The sequence below is a fragment of the Dermacentor silvarum genome, chromosome 1 (assembly GCF_013339745.2).
Source record: "Dermacentor silvarum isolate Dsil-2018 chromosome 1, BIME_Dsil_1.4, whole genome shotgun sequence".
In the NCBI taxonomy this organism is placed as follows: Eukaryota; Metazoa; Arthropoda; class Arachnida; order Ixodida; family Ixodidae; genus Dermacentor; species Dermacentor silvarum.
In genome coordinates, this window is record NC_051154.1 from 250,516,053 (window position 1) to 250,539,552 (window position 23,500).

At 45.1% G+C, this 23,500-nt stretch overlaps 1 protein-coding gene across 1 annotated transcript; it reads right to left on the reverse strand.

The window, feature by feature from the left end:
* Positions 1-5,156: 5,156 nt before the first annotated feature.
* Positions 5,157-23,160, reverse strand: LOC119438901 (uncharacterized). Its single transcript, XM_049660244.1, has 8 exons — positions 22,928-23,160; positions 21,648-21,776; positions 20,387-20,515; positions 12,843-12,971; positions 10,331-10,459; positions 9,073-9,201; positions 6,441-6,684; positions 5,157-5,329 (listed from the first exon to the last, which is right to left on the reverse strand). The coding sequence occupies exons 1-8, from the start codon at positions 22,990-22,992 to the stop codon at positions 5,294-5,296; spliced, it is 990 nt and encodes a 329-aa protein (XP_049516201.1). The 5' UTR covers positions 22,993-23,160; the 3' UTR covers positions 5,157-5,293.
* Between the last annotated feature and the right edge of the window lie 340 nt (positions 23,161-23,500).

A 23,500-nucleotide genomic window follows, 5' to 3' on the forward strand; every position in this document is an offset into this window, starting at 1 on the left:
ACATGTGATAACCATTTTGTGGTCAGACATTCCATCCTCAACCGAGCAGCTAGAAAGATAGGGATGTAACGGCTCAGAAAGAAATACAAGATCTAGGATTGAGGAAGTATCCGCACACACCCTGGTATGTTCTGAGACAATCTGGGATAAATTAAAGCAGAAGGTCAAATTAAGCAGTTCTTCACAGGACCGAGGTTCAGATGAGCCAGGATCCAGCGTTACCCAATTGATGCCAGGTAAATTAAAGTCGCCAATCAAGCATATATTATCTGTGTGGCAAAAACTTGCTTCCATAAATGTTCTAAGGTTTCCCATTACGCTGTCGGTTGAGCCCGGAGGTCTGTAAAATACACCAACACAAAGTGAACGGTTTGAAAGCTTTACTTTAACCCAGAGAGCTTCGATATCACTGAAATCCGGCAGTACTGTGTATGTAATAGAATTTTTGACAAGTAAACCTACGCCCCCTCCTCTACTGCATCGGTCCTTTCTCAAAAGAGTGTAGCTGCAGGGAGTAACCTCAGCGTCAGAAATGTCATTGCAGAGCCATGTTTCCGTAATGCCAACGATATCTGGCTCATGCTCGAGTAGGACACTTTCTAACACATCTAATTTATTCAGTATGCTCCAGGCGTTAAGATTTATGATCTTAAAACATGCAAGGTCGTTTGGTTGAAGTCACGTATCCCTGCTCACTGAGGGATCCGAGCATGTGTACCGTCTATGATTTACATCATCCCAAGCGTAATGGTGTTATTAATTTTTATCTTATCAAAGATGAGCTTAACTCTAGCACCCCCTTTTTTTTTCCTCGACTGCTGAGTTCCACAGGGCTCTGCGCGCGTTATTAACTCTCATAGAAAAATCCTCCTGAACGTTGAAATGTGTACCCTTAAGCTTCGAACAATTGGTTAGTACTTTCTTCTTTTCCCTGAAATCAGCAAAGCGCAAAATAACCGGCCTGTTTCTTCCGTTTATCTTCTTACCAAGCCTGTGGATACGTTCAATCGAGGTCAAGTTGACTTTCAGTATTTGCTCAAAAATGTCAGAATTTACTTTGCGCATGAGATCTTCGTCTGTTTCTTTGTCTTCTTCCGCAATACCCCTAATTATAAGGTTATTTCGCCTTGAGCGGTTTTCTATATCATCAATTCTTTTAGCCAACTTGCCAATCTCACTGTCAAATTTACTTAAAGCACAGTCAAGTATTGAAAGCTGCTTATGAACATCCATCTAAGGCAGGGGTTCTCAAGTACAGTCATCCCACGGAACCCTGCTAAGCTCCATAAAGTGCCAAGGAACCCCCCCCCCCCCCCCCCGAATTAACCGAATGTCGAGTTATCGAGGGTATCAAGAAAACAATAAACAAATACTTCACTACGTCATCACGCTTCTATTCACTCAATGAATCGTAAAATCTTGTTTCTATTTAGCACAAGACCAGTGCGGAAGCTGAAATTCTCTTCATATCATGACTGATTAGCGCTAGCAGCGGTGAAGGCCTCGCGACATCCTTCGCGGCGTGCGTTTTCATCTGAGACGCGCTTTGCACACCAACGGGCGCACATCTCGATTATTTTTTCGCCACTCAGCTGCTCGCCAACAAATTGTCCGTTCATCGCGATGTAGCTGGTGCTTTTTATCTTCGACAGCTTTGCACTGAATCAAAGCGAAACTGCTGCTTGCCGCAACCGCTGCGAACGAAACCGCGGCCTCTATCGACGATCATGGACGGCGACTTTACGGTTCAGAAGGCAGGCGGCTGACGCACGCACAAAGTCAAAACGAAACTACCGTTCGCTGCAAGAAGTGCGGACGAAACTGCGGCCGGTCGCTATCGACGCTGCCGTGGGAGGCGACTGCGCAGTTGTGAAGGCACACAGCCGACGCGCGCATCGAGTGAAAACGAAACTACTATTTGCCGCAACCGCGGCGGACGAAACTGCGGTGGTTATCGACGCGATTAGAGATAGCGACTACGCACTTACGGAGGCACGCGGCTAGCCGCCAACGCGGTGTTGCGCGCGGCGATAAACGCAAGAATAAAGGCTTTAAAGGTTAGGCACGAAGCGCTTCGGCGTTGCTGTCAGTCACGTGCCGCTTACGATCGCCGCTGAGGACCACGGCGATGCGGACTACGCCGATTCGTTTCGTTGGACGCTACGCCGTTCTTGCTCTTCTGCGGCGCGCATTTGCGGCGCTCCGCGCAATTTTTTTTTTCCTCCAACGTATACGTCAGTGCGCACACTATCGGCACCGACCCTATATACAAATAGGAGAAATGCGCATGGTGGTAAGCTACGGCCTCCGAGATTCAAGTGTGAAAGCTTAGGCGCGCTGCCCGTTCTCAGAGGTTGGGTGGCTAAAAGCTGCTTGCGTATTTATTGCGCAGTTCGCGCGTTGCTGTTACGCACTGTGATGTGCTTTTTGACACTCGGGCATGGGTAATGGAGGTTCTTTCGATCAAGCGCACCTCGTGTTCGCCGTTTTAGACACTTGTCGAGAGCGGGACCAGGGAAAATTTATCAGTGGCTCGCGGAACCCCGAGCAGGGGCCTGCGGAACCCGTAGGTTCCGCGGAACCCACTTTGAGAACCCATGATCTAAGGATTCAAGCTTTTTTTTCAATAGCTTGAAGTCTGCTGTCAACCTGCAAGAGGAAAGCCTCTGATGTTGCCTGCTTATCTCTAATTTCCATCACTCTCTCAAATAGTTCTTTTTGAGTTAGCATGAGCTGTTCAAGCATGCTATCGTTAGGTCCTGGGTTTTCTTCGATATCCCTAGAAAGTTTCAGTAATAGGCTTATTACAGATAGACATTCAGTGATACAACAACCAACAGCACGTGGACACGGCAGCACTAATAAGCAGATGTAAACACTGCAGAAACCATATTTGCTTTTACCAACCTGCACAAGAAGCGGAACTTCAGGTGACATAGTCACGGCGGTGCTGCCGTGTCCACTGCTGGAGAATGAGGCCGGCATCCCTTTTAAAGGTGTCGATCGGGTGATCACATAGGCATTTGTTGACGTCACTCCACGAGCAAGGTAGGCGTCACCCGTATCATCCACGTGCTGTTTGGCAAGTCGGTCTAATGTTGAAGATGCGCGGTTCTTGAAACCCGTGCGCAGTCGCAGTGGAGCGCTGTATCCGTAGAGACGCTGTCCATTAGGTGGAAAAGAAGCATCCGTGATCGATCCGAGGCAAATGCATCCGTAGAACACCTGCACAAGAAGCGGAACTTCAGGTGACATAGTCACGGCGGTGCTGCCGTGTCCACTGCTGGAGAATGAGGCCGGCATCCCTTTTAAAGGTGTCGATCGGGTGATCACATGGGCATTTGTTGACGTCACTCTGCGAGCAAGGTAGGCGTCACCCGTATCATCCACGTGCTGTCTGGCCAGTCGGTCTAATGTTGAAGATGCGCGGTTCTTGAAACCCGTGCGCAGTCGCAGTGGAGCGCTGTATCCGTAGAGACGCTGTTCATTAGGTGGAAAAGAAGCATCCGTGATCGATCCGAGGCAAATGCATCCGTAGAACACCTGCACAAGAAGCGGAACTTCAGGTGACATAGTCACGGCGGTGCTGCCGTGTCCACTCGGCGTCAGTAAGCGTCCCCCTTATGCATATTATCAACCTTATTCTCTCAACCGCAGTGTTCCCTTATGCAATGAAGCTTGCCCGTGTGGCCGTAATACACAAAGGTGGTTCTGTTAAAGACAAGAACAAGTAAAGACCAATCTCTGTGCTTCCTATCTTTGCAAAGAAAGCGGAGAACATAATACATAGAAGACTTTCCGGTTTTCTGATGATAAATAATATAATAGTAAGCGAACAATTTGGGTTCACACAAAACAAGTCACCTGAAAGTGCACTTCTTGAAATAAAAGAGCACATACTAGACAACATTCAAAGGAAAATAGTTACACTGGGTATATTTCTGGACTTCATAAAGGCTTTCGACTGTCTCCAACACGATGTCCTTTTAAGGAAATTGCCATCCTATGGAACACGTGGCAAAGCTTGGTCTTTCATAAAAAGCTATTTAACTTCAAGAACTCAATTTACATGCATAGATGGAGTCAACTCGGACAGTAAATTTGTAAAATTCGAAGTACCACAAGGATCATTACGTGGACCGGCATTATTTTGATTATACAATAATGATATTGTAAACATTAAGAAAAATACGAAGTTAGTTTAATATGCCGACGACACCAATGTATTCTTCTCAGGCGCTGACATAACAGTGGTATTTCATTTAGCTATTGAACTGCTAACAGGACTGGACTTCTGTAGAAGCTGTTGTCTAAACAACCCATGAAATCAAGGTCAGATGTTGGACTTATCGCCATAAGATATGCACTTCGTTCAGTTTTATTTCAGAGCAGGAACTTTAGTTATCAGGTATGATATGTTTGAGTGAGGTCTGGCAGTTCGAGGGGTGGGCAGAGGGCACTTGCAGCGTTGGGCATGGTTTGACAATAGTTGCCCTGTCGAGGTCATCTTATCTCCAGGAACCTCGAGTCCGAGCGAGCTGCGTGTTCGTGGGGAATTCCAGGAAAGAATTCTGTGCAACGGAGAGCTTCAACTCTAGACCCATGGATGAGCCTGCTGACCAGCCTCATCAATTCAGCCGAGCGGCGATGAGCAGCTCGTCCTCCTGATGCACTGTTTGGCGGCGGGGTGCTGATGTGGGCCTGACGGTCCCTCGGGACAAAGAATGCTTCGCCAGCATACATGCAGCTGGTCTGCAACGAGCGTCCTCCAAGTTGGTTGCTCAATTGATTGGTGCATTTTGGAACACCAACACCAAAACAGCTGTGCAGAACTGTCGACATTGAACTGATAGGTATTCCGTGATTTGCTTGAGGTGCGAAATGTCTGTCATTCAAGTCCAGAAAACCGACTAGCAAATGGCGTTGTGTGGGAAGAGAAAAACCTCAGATTTTATCTGCTCATTTCCATGCGTTCGTTAAACAACACCTCTTCCACACCCCATGAAGACGACAATGCCAAGAAAACGGCGACATACACGGTGACAGCAAGCTGTCAGCTCACCCCAAAGAGAAGTGTCGAAAGGCAGCATTTGGGAGTCGATGTCCAAGCAGTCCATGCCGCCGTCATCCTCCGTATCGATGACGTCCACTAACGCCATCTCGTCAAAGAGTGTGTTGCTTTTAGTGTGGAGAGTGGCAGCCCTGGCTCCAAATCAATAAGTGGGCGCGATCGTCACGTGACATTCATCGCCCCGTCATATACTGTGGACAATGATCTTCAGGCCGAGAATTCCTAGTTCTTCCAGGCTGCGTTGCAGAGGAAACACTCCTGTTTAGGCAGAGTATTGAATTTATTTAATTTTGTTTTTATGTTTCGACAAGTGCCTTTATGCGTAAAAGAAGTGCTGTGTCGTGTGTTAGACTACAATATACTGTACATATTTGATGACAAATACGTTAGATGCTCAATTTGTGCATTGAAAAATCTGTAGCAGTCGAAGTTTTTCTCCATACTGCACAATTTTAATATCGTCTAGAGAGACCGCCGGAACCAAACAACAAAAGTTAAGCTTAAAAATGAAGAAAAAGCAAGGGCAAATTATTTTTTCAGCCAATCCAAGTATTGAGTGAAGCATAATTTCTGTACTTTCCACCAGATAACAATACGCTGATTCAATGGCTGCCATAACCTCTGGCGACGAAGCTGAGCATGCGCGTGGGGGCAGGGAGTATATAGGATCCACTGGGAATATAATCAGCCCAGTGAGCCTGGTTTGGTTATCTGTAGTAAAAAGCACATCATGGGAGAGAATTATGTGCAAGATGAGGCCCACATTCTTCATGAGAAAAGCTATTGGGTGAGAATTGAGACTGCATAGTGTGTCACCACTACTGGCAGTTTCTGCTTTTACCAGGTTCCATCTGTGTTATTTGCTCCCTTGCATCGAGTGCAAAGCAATAAGCGAGCCCAGGAGATAGATGAATGCTGAAGGAGAGAGATGACGCACAGCTACCATATGGGGATGAGCCTGTGGAATGTACTAGCAAAGGCTGTTTCAAATGCTGCAATTTTCGTCGAACTGGAAGGGCAAGTTCCATCGCATGCGTCAGAAATTGAAATCACACTCGTCTGCAAAGAGCGTCCGCCAAGTTGGTTGGTCAAAGGATTGGTGCATTTTGGAATGCCAATACCAAAACAGCAGCGGAGAACTGTCGACATTGAACCGATAGGTATTCCGTGATTTGTTTGAGGTGCCAATTGTCTGTCATTCAAGTCCAGAAAACCAACTAGCAAATGGCGTTGTGAGGGAAGAGAAAAACCTCACATTTTATCTTCTCATTTCCATGCGTTCGTTAACCAACACCTCTTCCACACCCCATGAAGACTACACTGCCAAGCAAACGGCGACATACAAGGTGACAGCAAGCTGTCGGCTCACCCCAATGAGAGTGTCGAAAGGCAGCATTCGGGAGTCGATGTCCAAGCCGTCCATGCCGCCGTAATCCTCCCTCTCGATGACGTCCACTATAAGGCCATCTCGTAAGAGTGTGTTGTTTTTAGTGTCGAGAGTGGCAGCCCTGGCTCCAAATCTATAAGTGGGCGCGATTGTCACGTGACATTCTTCGCCCCGTCGCATACTGTGGACAATGATCTTCAGGCCGAGAATTCCTAGTTCTTCCAGGCTGCGTTGCAGAGGAAACACTCCTGTTTAGGCAGCGTATTGTATTTGATTAATTTTGTTTTTATGTTTCGACAAGTGCCTTTACGCGTAAAAGAAGTGCTGTATCGTGTGTTACACTACAAAATACTGTACATATTTCACGACAAATACGCTAGATGCTCAATTTGTGCATCGAAAAATCTGTAGCAGTCAAAGTTTTTCTGCATACTGCACAATTTTAATATCGTCTAGAGAGACCGCCGTAAGCAAACAACAAAAGTTAAGCTTATATGAAGAAAAAGCAAAGGGCGAATTATTTTTTCAGCCAATCCAAGTATTGAGTGAAGCATAATTTCTGTACTTTCCACCAGATAACAATACGCTGATTCAATGGCTGCCATTCTCTGGCGACGAAGCTGAGCATGCGCGTGGGGGCAGGGAGTATATAGGATCCACTGGCAATATAATCGGACCAGTGAGCCTGGTTTGGTTATCTGTAGTAAAAAGCCCATCGTGGGACAGAATTATGTGCAAGATGAGGCCCACATTCTTCAAGAGAAAAGCTATTGGGTGAGAACTGAGATTGCACGGTGTGCCACCACTACTGGCAGTTTCTGCTTTTACCAGGTTCCATCTGTGTTATTTGCTCCCTTGCATCGAGTGCAAAGCAATAATCGAGCCCAGGAGCATAGATGAATGCTGAAGGAGAGAGATGACGCACAGCTACCATATGGGGATGAGCCTGTGGAATGTACTAGCAAAGGCACTTTCAAATGCTTCAATTTTCGGCGAACTGGAAGGGCAAGTTCCATCGCATGCGAATGAAATTGAAATCGCACTCGTCTGCAACGAGCGTCTGCCAAGTTGGTTGGTCAAACGATTGGTGCATTTTGGAACGCCAACACCAAAACAGCAGCGGTGAACTGTCGACATTGAACCGATAGGTATTCCGTGATTTGTTTGAGGCTGCAAAACGTCTGTCATTCAATCCAGAAAACCAACTAGCAAATGGCGTTATGAGGGAAGAGAAAAACCTCACAGTTTATCTGCTCATTTCCATGCACTCGTTAACCAACACCTCTTCCACACCCCATGAAGACTACACTGCCAGCAAACGGCGACATACAAGGTGACAGCAAGCTGTCGGCTCACCCCATACAAAGTGTCGAAAGGCAGCATTCGGGAGTCGATGTCCAAGGCGCGATCGTCACGTGACATTCTTCGCCCCGTCGCATACTGTGGACAATGATCTTCAGGCCGAGAATTCCTAGTTCTTCCAGGCTGCGTTGCAGAGGAAACACTCCTGTTTAGGCAGCGTATTGTATTTGATTAATTTTGGTTTTATGTTTCGACAAACCTTTATGGGTAAAAGAAGTGCTGTATCGTGTGTTACACTACAAAATACTGTACATATTTCACGACAAATACGCTAGATGCTCAATTTGTGCGTTAAAAAATTGTAGCAGTCAAAGTTTTTCTGCATACTGCACAATTTTAATATCGTCTAGAGAGACCGCCGTAAGCAAACAACAAAATTTAAGCTTAAAAATGAAGAAAAAGCAAAGGCAAATTATTTTTTCAGCCAATCCAAGTATTGAGTGAAGCATAATTTCTGTACTTTCCACCAGATAACAATACGCTGATTCAATGGCTGCCATTCTCTGGCGACGAAGCTGAGCATGCGCGTGGGGGCAGGGAGTATATAGGATCCACTGGCAATATAATCGGACCAGTGAGCCTGGTTTGGTTATCTGTAGTAAAAAGCACATCGTGGGACAGAATTATGTGCAAGATGAGGCCCACATTCTTCAAGAGAAAAGCTATTGGGTGAGAATTGAGACTGCACAGTGTGCCACCACTACTGGCAGTTTCTGCTTTTACCAGGTTCCATCTGTGTTATTTGCTCCCTTGCATCGAGTGCAAAGCAATAATCGAGCCCAGGAGCATAGATGAATGCTGAAGGAGAGAGATGACGCACAGCTACCATATGGGGATGAGCCTGTGGAATGTACTAGCAAAGGCAGTTTCAAATGCTGCAATTTTCGGCGAACTGGAAGGGCAAGTTCCATCGCATGCGAATGAAATTGAAATCGCACTCGTCTGCAACGAGCGTCTGCCAAGTTGGTTGGTCAAACGATTGGTGCATTTTGGAACGCCAACACCAAAACAGCAGCGGTGAACTGTCGACATTGAACCGATAGGTATTCCGTGATTTGTTTGAGGTGCAAAACGTCTGTCATTCAATCCAGAAAACCAACCAGCAAATGGCGTTATAAGGGAAGAGAAAAACCTCACAGTTTATCTAGCTCATTTCCATGCGTTCGTTAACCAACACCTCTTCCACACCCCATGAAGACTACACTGCCAAGCAAACGGCGACATACAAGGTGACAGCAAGCTGTCGGCTCACCCCATAGAAAGTGTCGAAAGGCAGCATTCGGGAGTCGATGTCCAAGGCGCGATCGTCACGTGACATTCTTCGCCCCGTCGCATACTGTGGACAATGATCTTCAGGCCGAGAATTCCTAGTTCTTCCAGGCTGCGTTGCAGAGGAAACACTCCTGTTTAGGCAGCGTATTGTATTTGATTAATTTTGTTTTTATGTTTCGACAAGTGCCTTTACGCGTAAAAGAAGTGCTGTATCGTGTGTTACACTACAAAATACTGTACATATTTCACGACAAATACGCTAGATGCTCAATTTGTGCGTTAAAAATCTGTAGCAGTCAAAGTTTTTCTGCATACTGCACAATTTTAATATCGTCTAGAGAGACCGCCGTAAGCAAACAACAAAAGTTAAGCTTAAAATGAAGAAAAAGCAAAGGCAAATTATTTTTTCAGCCAATCCAAGTATTGAGTGAAGCATAATTTCTGTACTTTCCACCAGATAACAATACGCTGATTCAATGGCTGCCATTCTCTGGCGACGAAGCTGAGCATGCGCGTGGGGGCAGGGAGTATATAGGATCCACTGGCAATATAATCGGACCAGTGAGCCTGGTTTGGTTATCTGTAGTAAAAAGCACATCGTGGGACAGAATTATATGCAAGATGAGGCCCACATTCTTCAAGAGAAAAGCTATTGGGTGAGAATTGAGACTGCACAGTGTGCCACCACTACTGGCAGTTTCTGCTTTTACCAGGTTCCATCTGTGTTATTTGCTCCCTTGCATCGAGTGCAAAGCAATAATCGAGCCCAGGAGCATAGATGAATGCTGAAGGAGAGAGATGACGCACAGCTACCATATGGGGATGAGCCTGTGGAATGTACTAGCAAAGGCAGTTTCAAATGCTGCAATTTTCGGCGAACTGGAAGGGCAAGTTCCATCGCATGCGAATGAAATTGAAATCGCACTCGTCTGCAACGAGCGTCTGCCAAGTTGGTTGGTCAAACGATTGGTGCATTTTGGAACACCAACACCAAAACAGCAGCGGTGAACTGTCGACATTGAACCGATAGGTATTCCGTGATTTGTTTGAGGTGCAAAACGTCTGTCATTCAATCCAGAAAACCAACTAGCAAATGGCGTTATGAGGGAAGAGAAAAACCTCACAGTTTATCTGCTCATTTCCATGCACTCGTTAACCAACACCTCTTCCACACCCCATGAAGACTACACTGCCAAGCAAACGGCGACATACAAGGTGACAGCAAGCTGTCGGCTCACCCCATACAAAGTGTCGAAAGGCAGCATTTGGGAGTCGATGTCCAAGGCGCGATCGTCACGTGACATTCTTCGCCCCGTCGCATACTGTGGACAATGATCTTCAGGCCGTGAATTCCTAGTTCTTCCAGGCTGTGTTGCAGAGGAAACACTCCTGTTTAGGCAGCGTATTGTATTTGATTAATTTTGGTTTGATGTTTCGACAAACCTTTATGGGTAAAAGAAGTGCTGTATCGTGTGTTACACTACAAAATGCTATATGAATTTCCCAACAAATACGCTAGATGCTCAATTTGTGCGTTAAAAAATTTGTAGCAGTCAAAGTTTTTCTGCATACTGCACAATTTTAATATCGTCTAGAGAGACCGCCATAAGCAAACAACAAAATTTAAGCTTAAAAATGAAGAAAAAGCAAAGGCAAATTATTTTTTCAGCCAATCCAAGTATTGAGTGAAGCATAATTTCTGTAGTTTCCACCAGATAACAATACGCTGATTCAATGGCTGCCATTCTCTGGCGACGAAGCTGAGCATGCGCGAGGGGCAGGGAGTATATAGGATCACTGGCAATATAATCGGACCAGTGAGCCTGGTTTGGTTATCTGTAGTAAAAAGCCCATCGTGGGACAGAATTATGTGCAAGATGAGGCCCACATTCTTCAAGAGAAAAGCTATTGGGTGAGAATTGAGACTGCACAGTGTGCCACCACTACTGGCAGTTTCTGCTTTTACCAGGTTCCATCTGTGTTATTTGCTCCCTTGCATCAAGTGCAAAGCAATAATCGAGCCCAGGAGCATAGATGAATGCTGAAGGAGAGAGATGACGCACAGCTACCATATGGGGATGAGCCTGTGGAATGTACTAGCAAAGGCAGTTTCAAATGCTGCAATTTTCGGCGAACTGGAAGGGCAAGTTCCATCGCATGCGAATGAAATTGAAATCGCACTCGTCTGCAACGAGCGTCTGCCAAGTTGGTTGGTCAAACGATTGGTGCATTTTGGAACGCCAACACCAAAACAGCAGCGGTGAACTGTCGACATTGAACCGATAGGTATTCCGTGATTTGTTTGAGGTGCAAAACGTCTGTCATTCAATCCAGAAAACCAACTAGCAAATGGCGTTATGAGGGAAGAGAAAAACCTCACAGTTTATCTGCTCATTTCCATGCGTTCGTTAACCAACACCTCTTCCACACCCCATGAAGACTACACTGCCAAGCAAACGGCGACATACAAGGTGACAGCAAGCTGTCGGCTCACCCCATAGAAAGTGTCGAAAGGCAGCATTCGGGAGTCGATGTCCAAGGTGCGATCGTCACGTGACATTCTTCGCCCCGTCGCATACTGTGGACAATGATCTTCAGGCCGAGAATTCCTAGTTCTTCCAAGCTGCGTTGCAGAGGAAACACTCCTGTTTAGGCAGCGTATTGTATTAGATTAATTTTGTTTTTATGTTTCGACAATACCTTTATGGGTAAAAGAAGTGCTGTATCGTGTGTTACACTACAAAATGCTATATAATTTCCCAACAAATACGCTAGATGCTCAATTTGTGCGTTAAAAAATTTGTAGCAGTCAAAGTTTTTCTGCATACTGCACAATTTTAATATCGTCTAGAGAGACCGCCGTAAGCAAACAACAAAATTTAAGCTTAAAAATGAAGAAAAAGCAAAGGCAAATTATTTTTTCAGCCAATCCAAGTATTGAGTGAAGCATAATTTCTGTAGTTTCCACCAGATAACAATACGCTGATTCAATGGCTGCCATTCTCTGGCGACGAAGCTGAGCATGCGCGAGGGGCAGGGAGTATATAGGATCACTGGCAATATAATCGGACCAGTGAGCCTGGTTTGGTTATCTGTAGTAAAAAGCCCATCGTGGGACAGAATTATGTGCAAGATGAGGCCCACATTCTTCAAGAGAAAAGCTATTGGGTGAGAATTGAGACTGCACAGTGTGCCACCACTACTGGCAGTTTCTGCTTTTACCAGGTTCCATCTGTGTTTTCTGCTCCCTTGCATCGAGTGCAAAGCAATAATCGAGCCCAGGAGCATAGATGAATGCTGAAGGAGAGAGATGACGCACAGCTACCATATGGGGATGAGCCTGTGGAATGTACTAGCAAAGGCAGTTTCAAATGCTGCAATTTTCGGCGAACTGGAAGGGCAAGTTCCATCGCATGCGAATGAAATTGAAATCGCACTCGTCTGCAACGAGCGTCTGGCAAGTTGGTTGGTCAAACGATTTGTGCATTTTGGAACGCCAACACCAAAACAGCAGCGGTGAACTGTCGACATTGAACCGATAGGTATTCCGTGATTTGTTTGAGGTGCAAAACGTCTGTCATTCAATCCAGAAAACCAACTAGCAAATGGCGTTATGAGGGAAGAGAAAAACCTCACAGTTTATCTGCTCATTTCCATGCGTTCGTTAACCAACACCTCTTCCACACCCCATGAAGACTACACTGCCAAGCAAATGGCGACATACAAGGTGACAGCAAGCTGTCGGCTCACCCCATAGAAAGTGTCGAAAGGCAGCATTCGGGAGTCGATGTCCAAGGCGCGATCGTCACGTGACATTCTTCGCCCCGTCGCATACTGTGGACAATGATCTTCAGGCCGAGAATTCCTAGTTCTTCCAGGCTGCGTTGCAGAGGAAACACTCCTGTTTAGGCAGCGTATTGTATTTGATTAATTTTGGTTTTATGTTTCGACAATGCCTTTATGCGTAAAAGAAGTGCTGTATCGTGTGTTACACTACAAAATACTATACATATTTCACGACAAATACGCTAGATGCTCAATTTGTGAGTTAAAAAATTTGTAGCAGTCAAAGTTTTTCTGCATACTGCACAATTTTAATATCGTCTAGAGAGACCGCCGTAAGCAAACAACAAAATTTAAGCTTAAAAATGAAGAAAAAGCAAAGGCAAATTATTTTTTCAGCCAATCCAAGTATTGAGTGAAGCATAATTTCTGTAGTTTCCACCAGATAACAATACGCTGATTCAATGGCTGCCATTCTCTGGCGACGAAGCTCAGCATGCGCGAGGGGCAGGGAGTATATAGGATCACTGGCAATATAATCGGACCAGTGAGCCTGGTTTGGTTATCTGTAGTAAAAAGCCCATCGTGGGACAGAATTATGTGCAAGATGAGGCCCACATTCTTCAAGAGAAAAGCTATTGGGTGAGAATTGAGACTGCACAGTGTGCCACCACTACTGGCAGTTTCTGCTTTTACCAGGTTCCATCTGTGTTATTTGCTCCCTTGCATCGAGTGCAAAGCAATAATCGAGCCCAGGAGCATAGATCAATGCTGAAGGAGAGAGATGGCGCACAGCTACCATATGGGGATGAGCCTGTGGAATGTACTAGCAAAGGCAGCTTCAAATGCTGCAATTTTCGGCCAACTGGAAGGGCAAGTTCCATCGCATGCGAATGAAATTGAAATCGCACTCGTCTGCAACGAGCGTCTGCCAAGTTGGTTGGTCAAACGATTGGTGCATTTTGGAACACCAACACCAAAACAGCAGCGGTGAACTGTCGACATTGAACCGATAGGTATTCCGTGATTTGTTTGAGGCGCAAAACGTCTGTCATTCAATCCAGAAAACCAACTAGACAATGCCGTTATGAGGGAAGAGAAAAACCTCACAGTTTATCTGCTCATTTCTATGCGTTCGTTAACCAACACCTCTTCCACACCCCATGAAGACTACACTGCCAAGCAAACGGGGCGACATACAAAGTGACAACAAGCTGTCGGCTCACCCCAAAGAAAGTGTCGAAAGGCAGCATTTGGGAGTCCATGTCCAAGGCGCGATCGTCACGTGACATTCTTCGCCCCGTCGCATACTGTGGACAATGATCTTCAGGCCGAGAATTCCTAGTTCTTCCAGGCTGTGTTGCAGAGGAAACACTCCTGTTTAGGCAGCGTATTGTATTTGATTAATTTAGGTTTGATGTTTCGACAAACCTTTATGGGTAAAAGAAGTGCTGTATCGTGTGTTACACTACAAAATGCTATATGAATTTCCCAACAAATACGCTAGATGCTCAATTTGTGCGTTAAAAAATTTGTAGCAGTCAAAGTTTTTCTGCATACTGCACAATTTTAATATCGTCTAGAGAGACCGCCATAAGCAAACAACAAAATTTAAGCTTAAAAATGAAGAAAAAGCAAAGGAAAATTATTTTTTCAGCCAATCCAAGTATTGAGTGAAGCATAATTTCTGTAGTCTCCACCAGATAACAATACGCTGATTCAATGGCTGCCATTCTCTGGCGACGAAGCTGAGCATGCGCGAGGGGCAGGGAGTATATAGGATCACTGGCAATATAATCGGACCAGTGAGCCTGGTTTGGTTATCTGTAGTAAAAAGCCCATCGTGGGACAGAATTATGTGCAAGATGAGGCCCACATTCTTCAAGAGAAAAGCTATTGGGTGAGAATTGAGACTGCACAGTGTGCCACCACTACTGGCAGTTTCTGCTTTTACCAGGTTCCATCTGTGTTATTTGCTCCCTTGCATCAAGTGCAAAGCAATAATCGAGCCCAGGAGCATAGATGAATGCTGAAGGAGAGAGATGACGCACAGCTACCATATGGGGATGAGCCTGTGGAATGTACTAGCAAAGGCAGTTTCAAATGCTGCAATTTTCGGCGAACTGGAAGGGCAAGTTCCATCGCATGCGAATGAAATTGAAATCGCACTCGACTGCAACGAGCGTCTGGCAAGTTGGTTGGTCAAACGATTTGTGCATTTTGGAACGCCAACACCAAAACAGCAGCGGTGAACTGTCAACATTGAACCGATAGGTATTCCGTGATTTGTTTGAGGTGCAAAACGTCTGTCATTCAATCCAGAAAACCAACTAGCAAATGGCGTTATGAGGGAAGAGAAAAACCTCACAGTTTATCTGCTCATTTCCATGCGTTCGTTAACCAACACCTCTTCCACACCCCATGAAGACTACACTGCCAAGCAAACGGCGACATACAAGGTGACAGCAAGCTGTCGGCTCACCCCATACAAAGTGTCGAAAGGCAGCATTCGGGAGTCGATGTCCAAGGTGCGATCGTCACGTGACATTCTTCGCCCCGTCGCATACTGTGGACAATGATCTTCAGGCCGAGAATTCCTAGTTCTTCCAAGCTGCGTTGCAGAGGAAACACTCCTGTTTAGGCAGCGTATTGTATTTGATTAATTTTGGTTTTATGTTTCGACAAACCTTTATGGGTAAAAGAAGTGCTGTATCGTGTGTTACACTACAAAATGCTATATAAATTTCCCAACAAATACGCTAGATGCTCAATTTGTGCGTTAAAAATCTGTAGGAGTCAAAGTTTTTCTGCATACAGCACAATTTTAATATCGTCTAGAGAGACCACCGTAAGCAAACAACAAAAGTTAAGCTTAAAAATGAAGAAAAAGCAAAGGCAAATTATTTTTTCAGCCAATCCAAGTATTGAGTGAAGCATAATTTCTGTAGTCTCCACCAGATAACAATACGCTGATTCAATGGCTGCCATTCTCTGGCGACGAAGCTGAGCATGCGCGAGGGGCAGGGAGTATATAGGATCACTGGCAATATAATCGGACCAGTGAGCCTGGTTTGGTTATCTGTAGTAAAAAGCCCATCGTGGGACAGAATTATGTGCAAGATGAGGCCCACATTCTTCAAGAGAAAAGCTATTGGGTGAGAATTGAGACTGCACAGTGTGCCACCACTACTGGCAGTTTCTGCTTTTACCAGGTTCCATCTGTGTTATTTGCTCCCTTGCATCAAGTGCAAAGCAATAATCGAGCCCAGGAGCATAGATGAATGCTGAAGGAGAGAGATGACGCACAGCTACCATATGGGGATGAGCCTGTGGAATGTACTAGCAAAGGCAGTTTCAAATGCTGCAATTTTCGGCGAACTGGAAGGGCAAGTTCCATCGCATGCGAATGAAATTGAAATCGCACTCGTCTGCAACGAGCGTCTGCCAAGTTGGTTGGTCAAACGATTGGTGCATTTTGAAACGCCAACACCAAAACAGCCGCGGTGAACTGTTGACATTGAACCGATAGGTATTCCGTGGTTTGTTTGAGGTGCAAAACCGTCTGTCATTCAATCCAGAAAACCAACTAGCAAATAGCATTATGAGGGAAGAGAAAAACCTCACAGTTTATCTTCTCATTTCCATGCGTTCGTTAACCAACACCTCTTCCACACACCATGAAGACTACACTGCCAAGCAAACGGCGACATACAAGGTGACAGCAAGCTGTTGGCTCACCCCATAGAAAGTATCGAAAGGCAGCATTCGGGAGTCGATGTCCAAGGCGCGATCGTCACGTGACATTCTTTGCCCCGTCGCATACTGTGGACAATGATCTTCAGGCCGAGAATTCCTAGTTCTTCCAGGCTGCATTGCAGAGGAAACACTCCTGTTTAGGCAGCGTATTGTATTAGATTAATTTTGTTTTTATGTTTCGACAAGTGCCTTTACGCGTAAAAGAAGTGCTGTATTGTGTGTTACACTACAAAATGCTATCATAATTTCACGACAAATACGCTAGATGCTCAATTAGTGCGTTAAAAAATTTGTAGCAGTCAAAGTTTTTCTGCATACTGCACAATTTTAATATCGTCTAGAGAGACCGCCATAAGCAAACAACAAAATTTAAGCTTAAAAATGAAGAAAAAGCAAAGGCAAATTATTTTTTCAGCCAATCCAAGTATTGAGTGAAGCATAATTTCTGTAGTTTCCACCAGATAACAATACGCTGATTCAATGGCTGCCATTCTCTGGCGACGAAGCTGAGCACGCGCGAGGGGCAGGGAGTATATAGGATCACTGGCAATATAATCGGACCAGTGAGCCTGGTTTGGTTATCTGTAGTAAAAAGCCCATCGTGGGACAGAATTATGTGCAAGATGAGGCCCACATTCTTCAAGAGAAAAGCTATTGGGTGAGAATTGAGACTGCACAGTGTGCCACCACTACTGGCAGTTTCTGCTTTTACCAGGTTCCATCTGTGTTATTTGCTCCCTTGCATCTAGTGCAAAGCAATAATCGAGCCCAGGAGCATAGATCAATGCTGAAGGAGAGAGATGGCGCACAGCTACCATATGGGGATGAGCCTGTGGAATGTACTAGCAAAGGCAGCTTCAAATGCTGCAATTTTCGGCGAACTGGAAGGGCAAGTTCCATCGCATGCGAATGAAATTGAAATCGCACTCGTCTGCAACGAGCGTCTGCCAAGTTGGTTGGTCAAACGATTGGTGCATTTTGGAACACCAACACCAAAACAGCAGCGGTGAACTGTCGACATTGAACCGATAGGTATTCCGTGATTTGTTTGAGGCGCAAAACGTCTGTCATTCAATCCAGAAAACCAACTAGACAATGCCGTTATGAGGGAAGAGAAAAACCTCACAGTTTATCTGCTCATTTCCATGCGTTCGTTAACCAACACCTCTTCCACACCCCATGAAGACTACACTGACAAGCAAACGGCGACTTACAAGGTGACAGCAAGCTTTCGGCTCACCCCATAGAAAGTGTCGAAAGGCAGCATTCGGGAGTCGATGTCCAAGGCGTGATCGTCACGTGACATTCTTCGCCCCGTCGCATACTGTGGACAATGACCTTCAGGCCGAGAATTCCTAGTTCTTCCAAGCTGCGTTGCAGAGGAAACACTCCTGTTTAGGCAGCGTATTGTATTAGATTAATTTTGTTTTTATGTTTCGACAATTGCCTTTACGCGTAAAAGAAGTGCTGTATTGTGTGTTACACTACAAAATACTGTACATATTTCACGACAAATACGCTAGATGCTCAATTTGTGAGTTAAAAAATTTGTAGCAGTCAAAGTTTTTCTGCATACTGCACAATTTTAATATCGTCTAGAGAGACCGCCGTAAGCAAACAACAAAATTTAAGCTTAAAAATGAAGAAAAAGCAAAGGCAAATTATTTTTTCAGCCAATCCAAGTATTGAGTGAAGCATAATTTCTGTAGTTTCCACCAGATAACAATACGCTGATTCAATGGCTGCCATTCTCTGGCGACGAAGCTGAGCATGCCCGTGGGGGCAGGGAGTATATAGGATCACTGGCAATATAATCGGACCAGTGAGCCTGGTTTGGTTATCTGTAGTAAAAAGCCCATCGTGGGACAAAATTATGTGCAAGATGAGGCCCACATTCTTCAAGAGAAAAGCTATTGGGTGAGAACTGAGATTGCACGGTGTGCCACCACTACTGGCAGTTTCTGCTTTTACCAGGTTCCATCTGTGTTATTTGCTCCCTTGCATCGAGTGCAAAGCAATAATCGAGCCCAGAAGCATAGATGAATGCTGAAGGAGAGAGATGACGCACAGCTACCATATGGGGATGAGCCTGTGGAATGTACTAGCAAAGGCAGTTTCAAATGCTGCAATTTTCGGCGAACTGGAAGGGCAAGTTCCATCGCATGCGAATGAAATTGAAATCGCACTCGACTGCAACGAGCGTCTGGCAAGTTGGTTGGTCAAACGATTTGTGCATTTTGGAACGCCAACACCAAAACAGCAGCGGTGAACTGTCAACATTGAACCGATAGGTATTCCGTGATTTGTTTGAGGTGCAAAACATCTGTCATTCAATCCAGAAAACCAACTAGCAAATGGCGTTATGAGGGAAGAGAAAAACCTCACAGTTTATCTGCTCATTTCCATGCCGTCGTTAACCAACACCTCTTCCACACCCCATGAAGACTACACTGCCAAGCAAACGGCGACATACAAGGTGACAGCAAGCTGTCGGCTCACCCCATACAAAGTGTCGAAAGGCAGCATTCGGGAGTCGATGTCCAAGGTGCGATCGTCACGTGACATTCTTCGCCCCGTCGCATACTGTGGACAATGATCTTCAGGCCGAGAATTCCTAGTTCTTCCAGGCTGTGTTGCAGAGGAAACACTCCTGTTTAGGCAGCGTATTGTATTTGATTAATTTAGGTTTGATGTTTCGACAAACCTTTATGGGTAAAAGAAGTGCTGTATCGTGTGTTACACTACAAAATGCTATATGAATTTCCCAACAAATACGCTAGATGCTCAATTTGTGCGTTGAAAAATCTGTAGCAGTCAAAGTTTTTCTGCATACTGCACAATTTTAATATCGTCTAGAGAGACCGCCGTAAGCAAACAACAAAAGTTAAGCTTAAAAATGAAGAAAAAGCAAAGGCAAATTATTTTTTCAGCCAATCCAAGTATTGAGTGAAGCATAATTCTGTACTTTCCACCAGATAACAATACGCTGATTCAATGGCTGCCATTCTCTGACGACGAAGCTGAGCATGTGCATGGGGGCCGGGAGTATATAGGATCCACTGGCAATATAATAGGGCCAGTGACCCTGGCTTGGTTGTCTGTAGTAAAAAGCACATCATGGGACAGAATTATGTGCAAGATGAGGCCCACATTCTTCATGAGAAAAGCTATTGGGTGAGAATTGAGACTGCACAGTGTGCCACCACTACTGGCAGTTTCTGCTTTTACCAGGTTCCATCTGTGTTATTTGCTCCCTTGCATCGAGTGCAAAGCAATAATCGAGCCCAGGAGCATAGATGAATGCTGAAGGAGAGAGATGACGCACAGCTACCATATGGGGATGAGCCTGTGGAATGTACTAGCAAAGGCAGCTTCAAATGCTGCAATTTTCGGCGAACTGGAAGGGCAAGTTCCATCTTATGCGAATGAAATTGAAATCGCAGTCGTCTGCAACGAGCGTCTGCCAACTTGGTTGGTCAAACGATTGGTGCATTTTGGAATGCCAACACCAAAACAGCAGCGGAGAACAGTCGACATTGAATCAATAGGTATTCAGTGATTTGTTTGAGGTGCAAAAGTCTGTCATTCAATCCAGAAAACCAACTAGCAAATGGCATTATGAAGGAAGAGAAAAACCTCAAAGTTTATCTGCTCATTTCGATTCGTTCGTTAACCAACACCTCTTCCACACCCCATGAAGACTACACTGCCAAACAAACGGCAACATACAAGGTGACAGCAAGCTGTCGGCTCACCCCATAGAGAGTGTTGAAAGGCAGCATTCGGCAGTCGATGTCCAAGGCGCGATCGTGATGTGACATTCATCGCCCCGTCGCATACTGTGGACAATGATCTTCAGGCCGAGAATTCCTAGTTCTTCCAGGCTGCGTTGCAGAGGAAACACTCCTGTTTAGGCAGCGCATTGTATTTGATTAATTTTGTTTTTATGTTTCGACACGTGCCTTTACGCGTAAAAGAAGTGCTGTATCGTGTGTTACACTACAAAATGCTATATATATTTCCCGACAAATACGCTAGATGCTCAATTTGTGCGTTGAAAAATCTGTAGCTGTCAAAGTATTTCTGCATACTGCACAATTTTAATATCGTCTAGAGAGACCGCCGTAAGCAAACAACAAAAGTTAAGCTTAAAAATGAAGAAAAAGCAAAGGCAATTTATTTTTTCAGCCAATCCAAGTATTGAGTGAAGCATAATTTCTGTACTTTCCACCAGATAACAATACGCTGATTCAATGGCTGCCATTCTCTGGCGACGAAGCTGAGCATGCGCATGGGGGCCGGGAGTATATAGGGTCGACTGGCAATATAATAGGACCAGTGAGCCTGGTTTGGTTGTCTGTAGTAAAAAGCACATCATGGGAGAGAATTATGTGCAAGATGACGGCCACATTCTTCATGAGAATAGCTATTGGGTGAGAACTGAGACTGCACGGTGTGCCACCACTACTGGCAGTTTCTGCTTTTACTAGGTTCCCTCTGAGTTCTCTGCTCCCTTGCATCTAGTGCAAAGCAATAAGCGAGCCCAGGAGGATAGATGAATGCTGAATGAGAGAGATTACGCACAGCCACCATATGCGGATGTGCCTGTGGAATGTACTAGCAAACGCTGTTTCAAATGCTGCAATTTTCGGCGAACTTCAAGGGCAAGTTCCATCTTATGCGAATGAAATTGAAATCGCACTCGTCTGCAACGAGCGTCTGCCAAGTTGGTTGGTCAAATGATTGGTGCATTTTGGAACGCCAACACCAAAACAGCAGCGGAGAACAGTCGACATTGAACCGATAGGTATTCCGTGATTTTTTTGAGGTGCAAAACCGTCTGTCATTCAATCCAGAAAACCAACTAGCAAATGGCATCATGAGGGAAGAGAAAAACCTCACAGTTTATCTGCTCATTTCCATTCGTTCGTTAACCAACACCTCTTCCACACCCCATGAAGACTACACTGCCAAACAAACGGCAACATACAAGGTGACAGCAAGCTGTCGGCTCACCCCATAGAGAGTGTTGAAAGGCAGCATTCGGCAGTCGATGTCCAAGGCGCGATCGTGACGTGACATTCATCGCCCCGTCGCATACTGTGGACAATGATCTTCAGGCCGAGAATTCCTAGTTCTTCCAGGCTGCGTTGCAGAGGAAACACTCCTGTTTAGGCAGTGCATTGTATTTGATTAATTTTGTTTTTATGTTTCGACACGTGCCTTTACGCGTAAAAGAAGTGCTGTATCGTGTGTTACACTACAAAATGCTATATATATTTCCCTACAAATACGCTAGATGCTCAATTTAGGCGTTGAAAAATCTGTAGCTGTCAAAGTTTTTCTGCATACTGCACAATTTTAATATCGTCTAGAGAGACGATATTAAAAAAAAATAGATAGAAAAAAAAAGCAAACAACAAAGTTAAGCTTAAAAATGAAGAAAAAGCAAAGGCAAATTATATTTTCCACCAATCCAAGGATTGAGTGAAGCATAATTTCTGTACTTTCACCAGATAACAATACGCTGATTCAAATGCTGCCATTCTCTGGCGATGAAGCTGAGCATGCGCATGGGGTGCCGGGAGTATATAGGATCCACTGGCAATAGAATCGGGCCAGTGACCCTGGTTTGGTTGTTTGTAGTAAAAAGAACATCATGGGACAGAATTATATGCAAGATGAGGGCCACATTCTTGAGAATATTTATTGGGTGAGAATTGAGACTGCACAGTGTGCCAGCACTACTGGCAGGTTCTGCTATTACCAGGTTCCGTCTTGTGTTCTCTGCTCCCTTGCATCGAGTGCAAAGCAATAAGCGAGCCCAGGAGGATAGATGAATGCTGAAGGAGAGAGATGACGCACAGCTACCATATGGGGATGAGCCTGTGGAATGTACTAGCAAAGGCAGTTTCAAATGCCGCAATTTTCGTCGAACTGGAAGGGCAAGTTACATCCCATGGTCAGAAATTGAAATCGCACTCGTCTACAACGAGCTTCCGCCAAGTTAGTTGGTCAAACGATTGGTGCATTTTGGAATGCCAACACGAAAACAGCAGCGGAGAACTGTCGACATTGAACCGATAGGTATTCCGTGATTTGCTTGAGGTGCGCAATGACTGTCATTCAAGTCCAGAAAACCAACTAACAAATGATGTTGTGAGGGAAGAGAAAAACCTCAGATTATATTTTCTCATTTGCATGCGTTCGTTAATCAACACCTTTTCCACACCCCATGAAGACGACACTGCCAAGCAAACGGCGACATACAAGGTGACAGCAAGCTGTCGACTCACCCCAAAGAGAGTGTCGAAAGGCAGCATTCGGGAGTCGATGTCCAAGCAGTCCATGCCGCCGTCATCCTCCGTCTCGATGACGTCCACTAAGGCCATCTCGTAAAAGAGTGTGGTGTTTTTAGTGTCGAGAGTGGCAGCCCTGGCTCCAAATCTATAAGTGGGCACGATCGTCACGTGACATTTATCGCCCCGTCGCATACTGTGGACAATGATCTTCAGGCCGAGAATTCCCAGTTCTTGCAGGCTGCGTTGTAGATGAAACACTCCTGTTTAGGCAGCAAGTTATCTCACTGTCACATTGGTTTCGTGTGTAGGAAGTATGTACCTTTGCGTGCATTTCAGGTTATTCACATGCCCAGCTTGTAGCCGAGGTTGCTAAGTTGTATGAGGTGTGTCTCCCACGAGACTAAAATTTCTAGGGGCGTGCGAATATCAGTTTCTGAGACCCAATCTAATATGAATCGAAGGCCCAAATTCAGTTGAACTGAATATCGAATACTTTTAGAATAGTTGGAGAATAATATACAGCTTCCTCACCGTTATCGTTCATTATTTAACGTATACTGCGATTCA

What these genes read in the sequence shown, in the direction of transcription:
- LOC119438901 (XM_049660244.1), bottom strand. Translation starts at nt 22,992, where the DNA reads ATGACGGCGGCATGGACTGCTTGGACATCGACTCCCGAATGCTGCCTT. An exon ending in CTTTCAACACTCTCTATGGG is followed by an intron (nt 20,516 to 21,647) that starts GTGAGCCGACAG and finishes TCTGCAACGCAG; the next exon opens with CCTGGAAGAACTAGGAATTC. An exon ending in CTTTCAACACTCTCTATGGG is followed by an intron (nt 12,972 to 20,386) that starts GTGAGCCGACAG and finishes TCTGCAACGCAG; the next exon opens with CCTGGAAGAACTAGGAATTC.